The 14,355-nt window shown below is 45.1% G+C and overlaps 1 protein-coding gene across 2 annotated transcripts in view; it reads left to right on the top strand.

Annotated features, from left to right (window-relative positions):
* The window catches only part of bean1 (brain expressed, associated with NEDD4, 1), a 65,704-nt gene that overhangs the window by 24,656 nt on the left and 26,693 nt on the right, over positions 1 to 14,355 (top strand). For both annotated transcript variants that reach the window (XM_048262689.1, XM_048262690.1), the window contains exons 4-5: positions 9,387 to 9,587; positions 12,631 to 12,772. In XM_048262689.1, the coding sequence (XP_048118646.1) occupies positions 9,387 to 9,587; positions 12,631 to 12,772 (343 nt within the window). The remainder of the gene's footprint in view (positions 1 to 9,386; positions 9,588 to 12,630; positions 12,773 to 14,355) is intronic.

Genomic DNA, 14,355 nt, shown 5'->3' on the forward strand with positions numbered 1-14,355 from the left:
GGGAGAGATGTGTCCGAGTCCTGCTGAAGGAGGAGGACACATCTCTCCCCTGAGGAGGACAGGTGTAGTGCTTATCTCCATGCAGAGGCCTCAGTCCAGTGTGAGTATCTGTCTCCACCTGCACTGTCCTCCATCAGCCCTATGGCACTGGCCCACGGCAGAGACCCAGAATCTGTCACGCACTGCAGGTAGTTGGAGTTGGACACTTCTGTAGTGTGTCATAATGTCACTTTGTGCTTTTCTTACCAGCACTGTTACTCTAAAGGCAAACTATGCAAATCTGTTTCTTTATGAGCCAGACTACGGTCTTTTTAGGGCATATTCTTTGTGTTCCTTTCATGGAAGTGGTGGTGTTTTCAGTGTGTGGATGAATAGGATCCGACAGCTTCCCGTGGGTTGTATGAGCGGGAGGAAGAAAGGAGGGGATGGGGGTGGGTGTTGGGGGTTAGCAGGTATCTTACAAGCTCCCGGCGCTAGCTGGACAAAGGCTAATCCTAGGAGACACGAGGTGACATTTCTCTCGGCTCCCCCACATATCAAACAGTCAGGACGGCTGACAGGTCGACTCGGACGCCTGCGGTCTCTGCACATGCTCAGTGCACAGTCTTAAAAAAGATCCACAAGGTTAGACATGATCGGGACTGTTCTCTGGAGATGTCTCAGGAGTGTGTGTGTGTGCGTGTGTGTGTGCGTGTGTGTGCAGGAGTGTGTGCAGGAGTGTGTGTGTGTGTGTAAATGTCTGTCTGCGGTGCAATGGTACTATCAGTCCACTCAAGTAAAGCCATGTTACTTTGCAATACATGGCATGTAGGACATGCAGTCCTCATCTGCAAGCCATATATATTATACATTGTGTATGTACGTGTTGGAGGTGGTGCAGTTACATGATATGAATGTATGGAAAGCGCAGGCACTGTTTGTTGTGAATGAACAGTGACACTCCATCCTGGTGTATCCGCATGTGATGACTAATATAAGCCTTGTCTGATGTGCTCTTCTATGAATCAGACTGCTGGTGCACACACACACACACACACACACACACACACACACACACACACACACACACACACACACACACACACACACATACACACACACACACACACACACACACACACATACACACACTGACCCATCCTCTTCTACCTTTCACACACTGTACTCTTACTCACCATGACAACAGCTTGCATGACTCACACATATAGACACAAGTGCACTAGTACACACACACACACACACACACACACACACACACACATACACATATGGCAAGACACAATCATGTTATATAAGAAGAAACATTGTTCTGATAGGGGTTGTGTAAGGGGGGGGGGGTATTTAATCTGACCATTGCTGCAGCTGTGTACCAAGACTAGAAATGGTGTGTGTGTGTGTTTCCTTACAAACTGTCTTGTTCTTGTTCTGTGTGTATGTTCTCAAGAGTGATGTGATATTCTCACTGTCAGTTTATGTTTCACAGAACCAGCAGATTGCAAGCCATCAAGGGCATCATAACTGACATGTGCAGCATGTCTTGGAAAGAAATCTTGTTCGTCTGCTTGAGATGGTTTTATGTATCAAGGTGCTGCCAGGGTTTTCTATGCTATCACCAAAACTAGAGCAGTGTAGAATCTATCTGGAGAGCTCTAGAATATTTCTCTGGGACGTCCCTAGTGAGACACAATGAATTTAGTGTCTGTCAAAACCTTGTAGTGAAAAGGAGTTTAGGGTTGCATTGTATTTTAGTCTCATCCCCAGCATTGTCAGCTATGTCCCTTGTGTTACAGTTTTTCACAATTGCTAAAATACTAAACTCCAATGTCTGAACCAAATTATCAGTTGCCTGAACACATTTCTTGAATCGATCACTCTTTTGGCAAAACCATAAACAGTTTTCACAAATAAAGCAAAAATGTCAGATCTCATAGAGAGCAAAACTCTAAACACATTCTCATGCAATAAAACACATATTGCATTGTGATGCACTTGTGATGCATAATGGTAACAAAGTGGCAAAAGGTAAACACAAAGAAAGGACAAATGCCGTAAGTTAAACACAACGACTCAAAATTGATCACGCTGTTTCAAACGGGGTAACACAACCAATATAAGCTCATTCAGAGTGTAAACAGGTTGCTGAACAGTACAGGTTCATATCAACAATGGACAGAAACGGTCACTGAGGCATTCAGAGTACATTGTAGGCTGTAGACTGTAAACTAATCATTTACAGTATGTGAAATCCCTGTCTTTTCCGGTATACAGTTCACAATGTTCACAATTGTTACAGTTTTTCACAATTGCTAAAACAAGAATTATTTTCTCAAAACTGTAAACACAAACCTCCATTCTCAATACTTTATTTTTACTGGATTTACAGCAAATACACTGAGTTATAAAATCTTTTTACTTTGTTTTTTTGTTTTGTTTTTTAGATGCAAAATGCTTTTACTGTATTGTAAACAATGAAAATTTAGGTAACACTTTACTTGACGGGTGAGTTCATAACACATTCATAGCAGCTGTCATAAACTGCACATAAAGCATTCATGACTGTTTCATGAGACATGACTCAACATTCATACCAAACCTTTCATGAATGTGGAAGACAGAACGATGACAACTTGTCAAAATAAAAGTCCAACAATCGCAAATCAGCATTGCCGTTTCTCTCTCCAGTCTTTGTAAATATTTCATGAATATCTTATGAAATCACTGAATTTAACACTGGGAGGTAAACTAGCCTACATTCAGCTGACCCGTATTTGTGTAACCTGGAACGGTTGGACATTCCCAGTAGCAAAAGATAAGAAAATCATCTGCAAAGGTATCATAAAACAAATACATTTTTATGAAACAAAAATGATATGCTTGACCATGTTCTGTCTTTTTGGCACTGGAGTAGCCCATTGACTCAGATGTGACGTGATCAGGTAAGAGGTTTGGAACAAAAACGGCAATGCTGCTTTGCAATTGTTGGACTTTTATTTTGACACATTTTTGTCGTTCTGTCTTCCACATTCATGAAAGGTTTGGTATGAATGTTGAGTCATGTCTCATGAAACAGTCATGAATGCTTTATGTGCAGTTTATGACAGCTGCTATGCATGTGTTATGAACTCACCCGTCAAGTAAAGTGTTACCAAAATTTCTCCTGAAGCTACATGAGCTGCCCTGAACACTGTTTTCAATTTTTTTATGTAGTGTGTAATGACTGCTCAGTAGCGTTTTCATTTTGACAGCTTTGTGCATAATCTGAAGACTTGGTTTTGAGTACAACAGTTTTGAGGCGATTGTTCAGTTTTGCAGAGGTTGTCAAAGGTTTTGAGAATGTAGTTTGGGGTTTGTGCTTACAGTTTTGAGAAAAGGGTGGCACGTTTCAAAAAAATGTGTTTTAGCAATTGTGAAAAGCTGTAAATGAGAATGTGGTCTTTGCATTTGATACCTACAATTTACATAAACTCTCTCTGTCTCTCTCTCTCTCTCTCTCTCTATCTATCTATCTATCTCTCGCACACACGCATGCACACACATCTCAAGAAATCCAACACCGAAGTTAAGCCAGCTAAAGCTATGACACAACAAGTAGATGGTGGCTGGATGGTGTGAGTTCACTGAGCCTTCATGTGCCTCCACTTAGTCTTCCAGTAACACAGGAGACTCTCCATGCACACTCAGGGGACAGCTCCCTCAAGACACCTTTAACACACGTTAAAGGAACATGTCTGACTACTGCAGTTGGTGTAAATATCTTAAGACCTGAAATGAAAGAATGGGAGATTATCATCCTTAGATCCACTTGCAATTTCACAAAGTACTAAATCATCTGAACTATGCTGAATGCTTTATGCTTTGAAGAAGACCATAGATTTCACACACTCGTTCCCTGCCACATTCATAACAAATGTCTATGTGTTTGTTTCATGTATGAGAGGCAGATCTACACTTTAATATGCTGCCCTGTGTGCCAGAGTACTCACTGCTGACCTGAGAGACAGATTGGTTTGCTGGTTGTGGATGAATTGCTCTGCCTCTCTCTCTTTCCCTCTTTCTCTCTCTCTCTCTCTCTCTCTCTCTTCCTCTCTCTCTTTTTCTGTCTGGACTGAGCTCCATTTGAAAAGGTTCTAAATGGATATTGCCTGTTTATATCAAAGGAGACTGCATTGACATTGGGACTTAATATTTTATTGAGAGCAGAGGGAGGGCTTCGAGGGAGCCTGGGGGGGGGGGGGGGTCAGCACAGCCACACACACACACAAAGAATCAATGTGGAGGGAAACACTAAATGGAACCAAGAGAAGATTTCCAATTAGCCAAGAATGTATTCTCACAGGGACTTGGTGTGTATTGCGTCTTACGCACAGGGACAACCCAGGGTCGGTGTTTCTTGCCTCATATGGGGGGAGGGGGGTGGTAGAATCCCTTGGAGGGTTATGTGAAATTGAGATTTCTAAAAGCCGTTTTATTGCCTCTTGAGGGTGTAACCGAGGTCGTGAAGTGGCATTATTTATTTATTATTTATTCAAACATGAAATGCAGTCAGTAAATGGTGTTCCTGTCAGATTTCTCACTGCTTTGTGTGTGTGCTGAGAAGAGATATGGTTTCCCAGGTGCTTGTTTTTCACATCTGGTCTTGATGGACCATTCAAGCTTCCAACCCACTCTGCTGTCTTCTCATATTATTTTAGAGCGTTTTGGCAGCGGCAACACAAGAAACAGGCCAGCCAGGATTGCAGGAGAGTCTGGGCAAGAGAAACTCTCATTCTGGGTATTGGATATGTGGGCTACAATTACTAAGATCTGTGGCACAGAAGTGCACTGCTCCCCCAGGGAAGCAGGCAGAGAATCAAACGAACAGGAAACACTGCTATTCTGCACCCAGGGTTTGGGCTGTTCCAGACTGCACAGAGACTGCAAAAGTGTATGTGTGTGTGTGTGTGTGTGTGTGTGTGTCTTAAACATTTACCATGTAGGACAGAGTTAGATGCAGCGAGTAAGAGAGAGTTGGGACTTGGAAGAGTGATTTCACAATCGAACGGTGCTTGGTCAGGGCACAACCTTGAGAGTCAGAGGGGGTCAGAGGGAGGTTTTAACAGCCGATTGGGAGAGCAGGGATAGGACATCCCCATCATGCTGACGCTCCAATGAGCAAGACTGGCACACATGGCCATGGCACTACTGACAAGCTGCCACTCCCACTGCTTCAGCTGAACTTACACATGCACGCATGCACATACGCACACACACATCCACACAAATGCACACACACACACACACACACACACACACACACACACACACACACACACACACACACACACACCTTATGGGGTTTATATACAACTGAAAATATACAACAGCATCGAACATGATTCAACCAATCATAATCAAGGACCGGAACTACATTACATAACGATTTATTGATAACTTGTGTACGGTTTATTAAGCATCTACAATTTGTTTTTAAAGTGATTTCTACTTCTGACAAACTACTTCTAAGTAATCTACTAATATTATCTCATTAATAGTAAATAACTAACCCTTTATTAATACCTTATAAATGGTTTAGCTTACCCATTTGTTAACACACCTTATTATACAGCAGTACCAAATTTTTTACTTATCAACTGGCCTAATTGACGAATTTCTTCGACGAATTGACGACATCCCCACTTAACCATTCAATTCTTTGACAAGGCACAATGCAAGTCCTATTCATGATATTCCTGGAATGAACAGTATTCTTTTTCATTTCAAGTCAAACTCTCTGACTATTTTTCATAACTGGGAAATCCAAAGGCGGCTTTGCCACGTGATTAGAGGGCTGGTCCCTGCCTGTGGTGGCGTTGCGTGGCGTTGCGTGGCGTTGCGTGGCGTTGCGTGGCGTGGGCCTGGCTGTGTGAGTCTGGCGACCGGGCTGTGCACTCAAGGCGGGAGCGTGATCTAAGTGGCCAGTGGAGGGGAAGGCTGTTAAAGCGATCCCAGAAAAGCAACCTAATGGAGCTCTGCACTTGCCATGCAAAATCACAGCTGCTTCACAGAATGAGTCTGTCATCTTATCTCTCTCTATCTCTCCCTCTTTCTTTCTCTCTCTCTATTTCTCTCTCTGTCTCTCTTTCTTTCTCTCTCTCTGTTTCTCTTTCCCTCTCTCTCTACCACATGCATTTCTCTATTTCTCTCTTTGTTTTCTCTATCTGTTGCTTTTGCTTGCTCTGTTTTTCTCTCTCCATGTTCCACTATAGCACACAAACTCTCACACACACACTAACCTATGCAAGCACACAGACACACATTTTCTCTCTCCATGTTCCACTATAGCACACAAACTCACACACAGACACTAACATATGCAAGCACACAGACACACATAAAATGTTTCAAATGCATCCATTTTATTTAAAGCATTTACAAATTGTCTTTGGTTGACAGAAAAACACTGCAATTAGTTCTGGTTAATGGAGGCCATTTAGCAATGTCAAATAAAACATGATAGAATTCATACCCAACTGCTTAGTGCTAGTGCATACAAACACATCACGTGCACGTACACACACACACATTTATACATATATACACATTGAAGCACTGGCTTCCATGCTGCTGAGTGCTTCGAAGCTTGGGACAAAGGAACAAAGGCATCATTTTGGACGAGAGCCCTTTAACATGCTTATCCAGGCGTCTGTTGTTTTATCTGGCAGCTGAACCCTCAGAGATTGTCCACTGAGCTGTTGTCGTTACCAACGTTAGAGTCTAAATCAGCACCATGTTGCATTGGTATAGGTGTGTACAAAACTATGCTAAAGGAATAAAGGTGTGTACAAGACCATTTGCTGAAGGAATGTCAGGCAGCTATACACGTATATTTACATTGCATTTATTCTTTTGGCAGACGTTTTTATCCAAAGCGACTTACAACAATAGAATAACATGTAAGCTATGACAGTAACATTTAAGCATGTTAACATTTCATCTGCAGAGCTAACAGAGCTGTGTGTACATTTAAGCATGTTAACATTTCATCTGCAGAGCTAACAGCTGTGTGTACATTTTGTCTCAGTGGCTCTCTTCCTCTCTATCACTTATTCTCTTATTGAACCTCATTTGTCATTTAACACGTCTCTGAAATGTTGAAATGTTCCACGGAAAACCGTATCAAAAGATTTGGCCTTATCTTACTCATGGACGTGGTGTGCTTTTTGTGTTACAGTAATACTAGGGATCCTCATGAAAAAGGACTAATAACAAAGGGGAGCTTTGTGTACATTTGTTTTTGCAGACAGTCTTTGGAATATTGCTAAGTAACAATACATTTTGTACTTTTATGTACAGTTTATATTACCATAAACAACAACTAAGCAATTAAATATGAGCACAGGAAATTGTCAGCATTGTTTTTGGTTGTGTGGGATTTTTGAACTCGTAATTATCAATCTCTCAAAGCATTGTCATCTAAACAGTTACTTTGGCCATTTTTTGACCAACGGGAGAGAACGGGTTCTGGAATCGATTCTTTCCAGAATTCTTAGAACCTTGGCATTGTCTAATGAGCCAGTCTGCATTTCTACCAGTTTTGAACAGGACAAAGGATGAGTCATCAACAGACTGCATAACTGAACTGTGAACTGATACACCCAGTCCAGTTCACAGAAACAACGTTTGGAACCAATTTACTAGGTTCTGAACCGATTTATTTTTGGTCAAAATGCTCCGAACAGTTCAACATCTGGAGCAAGAACCAGAATAGAGCCAGTTCTCAGTGGAAAAGGCCTTTTTGTGCATCTGATTTTCTTACCCAAAGCTCCTAGCTTCTCTCATGATTATATTTCCCCCTTGCCCTCAGGTGAGTGAATATCCATTAAATACTGCCAAAGCTAGTTACACGGACCACTGGTCCCGCACAAAACTGTGGAGGAAAGTTAAGCCAGGCAGTGTGTGGTTCATAATATTTGTAATGCAATGGATTAAGAGAATGCCAGCAGCACTTGTAATCAGGGTCCATGTTACATGATATCACTTGCATTATAGCAGAAGTTCTGTGGTGACCGAGGTATGAATGGAGACTGTTTTGATTAGCATTTGAAGGCGGCTAGGCTCATAAATAAATTGATTAGATTTCACTGCTGTCTTATTGTCACTAAAAAAGCTTCTGGACACTGAGCTGTGTGAGAGAGCCAACACCATAACGGATATTATGAGCACTCAAGCACAGATTTAAAGTTTGTGTGTGTGTGTGTGTTTGTCCTCTGCAGTTATTTGAGTTCTGTCTGTGTGTCATCCAGGATTTGTACTTAAATTTATGTTCATTTGATCAGTGTGTAAATGTTTTGAAGGGATTTAAGCTGGTGGTGGTGGTGTGTGTATGTGTGTGTGTGTGTGTGTGTATGTGTGTCTGTGTGTGTGTGTGTAGATTTTGAAAGGATGTATTTGTGCTGTGTTTGTTTGTGTGTGTGTGTGTGTGTGTGTGTGTATGTTTGTATGGCTTTGTTAGTGTCTGTGTGTGTGTGAGAGAGAGAGAGGGAGGAGAGAGTGTGTGTGTGTGTGTGTGTGTGTGTGTGTGTGTGGCTTTGTTAGTGTCTGTGTGTGTGTGAGAGAGAGAGAGGGAGAAAGAGAGTGTGTGTGTGTGTGTGTGTGTGTGTGTGTGTGTGTGTGTGTGTGTGTGTGGCAGCAGTAAGCGTGGTGCTAGTGGAAGCTAATGGAGAGGCCAGTGAGCTTTGCTGGTGTAAGCTGTCAGGAAAGCTCTCCAGCCCACACCTTTAAACATTCAGAGGGCTTGGAATTAAATATTAAACGCCACAGACTTAAACAAATCTGCGATTCTCCAAGAGTTGATGTACACCACAGACAGATGTCTGTCTTTTGACTGTCTGTGTGTGTGTGTGTGTGTGTGTGTGTGTGTGTGTGTGTGTGTGTGTGTGTGTGTGTGTGTTGTGTGTGTATGTGTTGTTTGTCTGTATGTGTTCTTGTGTAATACTATATGTGGTCAAATGTATTTACAGTAAGTGTTGTAAATAACATGTCAAAAAATATTTCTTTCTAAATTATTTCTCCATCTCTCTGCCCCTCTCCATGTTAAATGTAAACCTTTGCAGGTGTTGTAATAAAAAAGACTTCTCTCTAAATTCTCTCTTATCCTCTGTCTGTCCCTCTCTGCCATTCTTCCTCTCTCTCTTGCTCCCACTCTCCTCTCTCTCTCTCTCTCTCTCTCTCTCACTCTCTCTCTTTATCCTCTCTCTCTCTCTCCTCTCTCTCCCTCTCTCCTCTCTCTCCTCTCTCTCTCCTCTTTCTCCCTCTCTCTCTCCCTCACTCTCTCCTCTCTCTCCTTCTCTCTCCCTCTCTCTCTCTCTCTCTCGCTCTCTCCCTCTCTCTCTCTCTCTCTCGCTCAGTGAGCTCGAACCAGAGCAGCCCCAGCCATGAGTACCCTGACTGCCGTGATGGGGGCAGTGAGGCCAGCCTGCTGGTGTCTCCTCTGGTGGTGGCGGGCATCGTCATCGGCCTGGTGCTCTTCCTCTCCTGCGTCACCATCATCGTGGGCAGCCTGCGCAAGGACAGCCGCCTCCGCAACCCGCATCTGCGTGCCAGCTGCAGTGAGGGCGATTGAGCCACGATGAGCCGTGGGCATGGGGCGTGGGCACAGCTCTCCAGCGTGGTGACAGCTACGGTGAGACGCGTGGGCATGGGCGTGGGCACAGCTTCTGGTGGGAGCCCAGCGTGGGCATGGCGTGGGCACAGCTCTGGTGTGAGGCGGCGTGGGCATGGTGAGGCAGCGTGGGCATGAGGCGTGGGCACAGCTAAGGTGGGCAGCGTGGGCAGTGGGCACAGCTACGGTTGAGGCAGCGTGGGCATGGTGGGCACAGCTGATTGAGGCAGCGTGGGCATGTGAAATTGAACTAGAGAGCAATCCTGACCGTCGTGATGGGGCAGTGAGGCCAGCCTGCTGGAAGTCTCCTGGTGGTGGCGGCATCCGCCATCGGCCTGGCGCTGCCCTTCCTCCCAAGGCCAACATCATCGCGGGCAGCCTGGCGCTAGCGATCAGCCCGACCAAGAACCCGCCAAGATCCGCGCAAGCCACGGGAGACGCTGCGGGCATGGGCGCAAGCACAGGCTAACGGGTGAGACGCTGCGGCATGGGCGCAAAACAGCCACGGGTGAGACGCTGGGCATGGGCGCGGCACAGGCCACGTGAGACGCGGCACATGGATGGGCACCGGGCACAGTCGAGGGCGGAGGTAGACGGGGGAATACCCGCTGGGTAGAGGAAACAATTTTACATTTTGGATGAAAGTATCCATAAAATAGCTCCACAGAAGGATGGGATATGAAACGCTTGTGTCTTATGGGCCGGAGTATAACATGGAGACAGACAGCAGAGTTGCCAAAACAAATCCATGATTTGAAGTCATTTATCTGAAATCTCTGAGAATCTTTTCCAAAAATGAAACACACAACACACGCACTCACAAATCAACACACACACACACACACACACAAAACGCATGGTGGGCACCACCAGCAGGGTCATGGTGGAAATGCAAGGCTCTAAAAGGAAACAGAAGCTTACTGTACCTTTTTGCTGCACACTTTCAGGTGGTGTCCCACAGCTCACCGATGGCTACTGCACTTGCACTGCAAGACCAGTGTGTGTGTGTGTGGGGGGGGGGGGGGGGGGGCTGAAACACATCCATACAGAACAGCAGGAGGCTGCAGGAGTGGTACATGGCTGTTAAAATGTGGATAAATATGTCTGCCAAATAACTAAACGTAAAGCAAAGTTACATAGGAAAGCACTTGTAGCATTAGGCAAGCCATATGGTTCAGGCTGCTGGACACACCATTCACTGCTAGGTGGTGCTTTGGGGTTTCTATTTGTCATATAAAGCAACTGCTCTCACACAGGCTTTCAATCATAAAATGTGAAGGAAATCAATTCATGTGTTGTAATTATTGAGAACTATGTAAAATTGACATTTATTTATGTAACGGCTGCCATTTTAATGTATCATTAGGGTCTCTTCATTTAAGAATCAGAAGTCATTTCAACACCAATGCTCACTGAGTTCCAAGTTAACTTACATAAGTTGCTTTCCGACCAAATAGTTCTATGAACACATTTCTAAGAACAACCCACTGTGAACCCAGTTCTAAGAACTACCCAGCCCCTGGAGACGTTTTTCCCCTGTTTGCATTCACACTGCCTGTAGCAAGCCGGTAGGAAGGTGTAAGTGACGTAAGCAGGCTGACGGAGGTTATAGCGATGTCACCTGAATGGCACATAACAACAACAACATGAACATGTCATTTAACTGTTTGCTGCATAGCAGATGCAGGCAGGGATCCCTCTGCTGAACCCAGCTAACACCACGTTTGCCTTTTAGCAAGAAGCACATTGATATGTTGGGTAAGACTGTAGATTGGGAATGTGCCACTCATTTTCTAAGTAGTTTTAACACCCGCACACACACACATACACACACAGACATGCGCATATTCCACACTCAAACACTATCTCTCTCTCACACACGCACACACACACACACGTACACACAAGTTTCCCAAAAGAAAGCTCTCCCTGGCCCTGATCTGGAGTGGATGTGGCCCAGATCTGGCCCAGCTGTGGTCTGAATGTGGCCCAGATCTGGCCCAGCTGTGGTCTGAATGTGGCCCAGATTTTTCCCATTTAATGCAGCACTTCTCGATACGGCTCCTCATGAGGACGACTCAGCAGGAGAGAGCGGGCCAAGCAAGCTCTACACATCAATCTCTCAGCCTTAAACAACATTCATCCAAACTTGTGTGTGGGGGTTGAGTCATCCTTGGGGTTTTAGTGTGTGTGTGTGTGTGTGTGTGTGTGTGTGTGTGTGTGTGTGTGTGTGTGTGTGTGTGTGTGTGTGTGTAATGCCTGCCGGCGCCTTGAGGAGCTCTACTGGAGGGGAGGTGGACAGTGAAGAAAATAATCCCACTGCAATCAACGCATCTGCCAACAGCATCAGCAGCAGCCCCCACACACTCTCCCCAGGGAGAGCCAGCAGAACACACACACTCAGGAGCACGGACACACACACACACACACACACACACACACACACACACACTTCCCTCCCTCTCTCTCTATCTCCCTATTTCTCTTTTTCTCTCACTCTCACACTTACACACATCATTATACACACATACTGTGCACACACACACACACACACACACACACACACACACACACACACACACACACACACACACACCACGGTTCTCCATGTTTTCCTCTTCTCCATTTCCTTTTTTTCTGAGAGCCAATTTGTTTGAACTAAATAATAAATTAGGACAGAGACTTGGATTGGTTTGCTGGATAAACAACACTACTGCTTGTCCTTAAACTGTTACTGTCAAAACAGAGCTGTCCAACATGCAGTGGATTAAAAGATACTGATTTCTGATGGTATATCACTAGTCAGTTTCAAAGGAATTTCATGTATTACTTTAACTGTACATCAATATATTATAACCGTACCAGTAATGTGTTTTTTAGTATTGATCCAGTGCTAAATTAACAGATAAATGATTCATATGAGAACTCATTTTGAGATAATCTGTAATAGACCAACACTGACTACTCTCTCTCTCTCTCTCTCTCTGCAGCCCCTGATGGCTTCTCGTACGGTGGCTCTATTGGTGAGCTGAGGTCCACCTGCATTGAGGAGTTCCCCCCTGCGTTTGACTTTGACTCCTATGTGGAGACCCTCTCACAGGTCAATGTCATGTACCCAGACTCACCGCCATGGTAAGCCCAGTCCAGCTCCTCACCCTTATCACCATCATACAACCTCTCTCTCTCTCTCTCTCTCTCTCTCTCTCCCTCTCCTTTCTCCCTCCCTCTCACCATTTTGAATTGTTTCCATCAATCCCTATCTGTCCCTCATGTCGCTATCTCTCTTTTTCCTCTCTCTCTCTCTCTCTCTCTCTCTCTCTCTCTGGCTCCATATCCCCCCTTCTCTCTTTCCCCTCCATCCTTTCCTCTCCTGACCCTTCCTCACTGAAAGATGCTGACGCATGTTTGCTACCTGATGCTGGCGGCTCTGTCCCAGCCATGCCGCTTGGATGTGTGTGTGTGTGTGTGTGTGTGTGTGTGTGTGTGTGTGTGTGTGTGTGTGTGTGTGTGTGTGTTTTGTGTGTGTGTGTGTGTGTGTGTGTGTGTGTGTGTGTGTGTGTGTGTGTATGTGTGTGTGTGTGTGTGAGAGCTACCTGATGCTGGTGGCTCTGTCCCAGCCATGCCGCTTGGATGTGTGTGTGTGTGTGTTTGTGTGTGTGTGTGTGTGAGAGCTACCTGATGCTGGCGGCTCTGTCCCAGCCATGCCGCTTGGATGTGTGTGTGTGTGTATTTTTGTGTGTGTGTGTGTGTGTGTGTGTGTGTGTGTGTGTGTGTGTGTGTGTGTGTGTTTGTGTGTGTGTGTGTGTGAGAGCTACCTGAGCTACCTGATGCTGGCGGCTCTGTCCCAGCCATGCCCTTGGATGTGTGTGTGTGTGTGTTTTTGTGTGTGTGTGTGTGTGTGTGTGTGTGTGTGTGTGTGTGTGTGTGTTTGTGTCTACACGTACGGGAGAAGGTTAAAGCTAGACTAGAAGAGAGATGAAGAAAGTGTTATATGGAGGGGGAGAGAGAGAAAGAGAGAGAGAGAGAGAGAGGAGGTGAGAAGAGGATGTGTGTGTGTTAATGAAGACGTGTGGGGTTTTGAAAGGGTGCGATAATGAGGCTTGGGCCCTGTGAAGTAGAGAGGGATTTGAGCGGGCAGGCCACAGCTGATGTGATGGGTGCAAACTCTGCAATCGGTAATGAGATCACATTATCGCCGGCGACATTGAAGTCTCACAGATTCACCGCGAGCGCTAAGATGTTTAGCAGACAGAGTCTCTCCCAGGACCCTCCCTGTCATGGGGGAAAGACAGGAAGGGGTGTGGCCTATCGAAAAGCCATTTACTCTTCACTTCACACTCTAAACTAGTTTCCATGTGGTAATCTCCATATCATCTGCCTATGCCTTGTCAGTGACAAACAGTTAGGAGAGAGGTGCTTGGAGGATGCCTTGAATGTTAGCCAGGAGCAGCCGTGGCCCACTGGTTAGCACTCTGGACTTGTAACCGGAGGGTTGCCGGTTCGAGCCCCGACCAGTGGGCACGGCTGAAGTGCCCTTGAGCAAGGCACCTAACCCCTCACTGCTCCCCGAGCGCCGCTGTTGTTGCAGGCAGCTCACTGCGCCGGGATTAGTGTGTGCTTCACCACACTGTGTGTTCACTGTGTGCTGTTTGTGTTTCACTAATTCACTGATTGGGTTAAATGCAGGGATCAAAAAAGTATATATACTTAATACT

Source organism: Alosa alosa, chromosome 14 (assembly GCF_017589495.1).
Source record: "Alosa alosa isolate M-15738 ecotype Scorff River chromosome 14, AALO_Geno_1.1, whole genome shotgun sequence".
NCBI lineage: Eukaryota > Metazoa > Chordata > Actinopteri > Clupeiformes > Clupeidae > Alosa > Alosa alosa.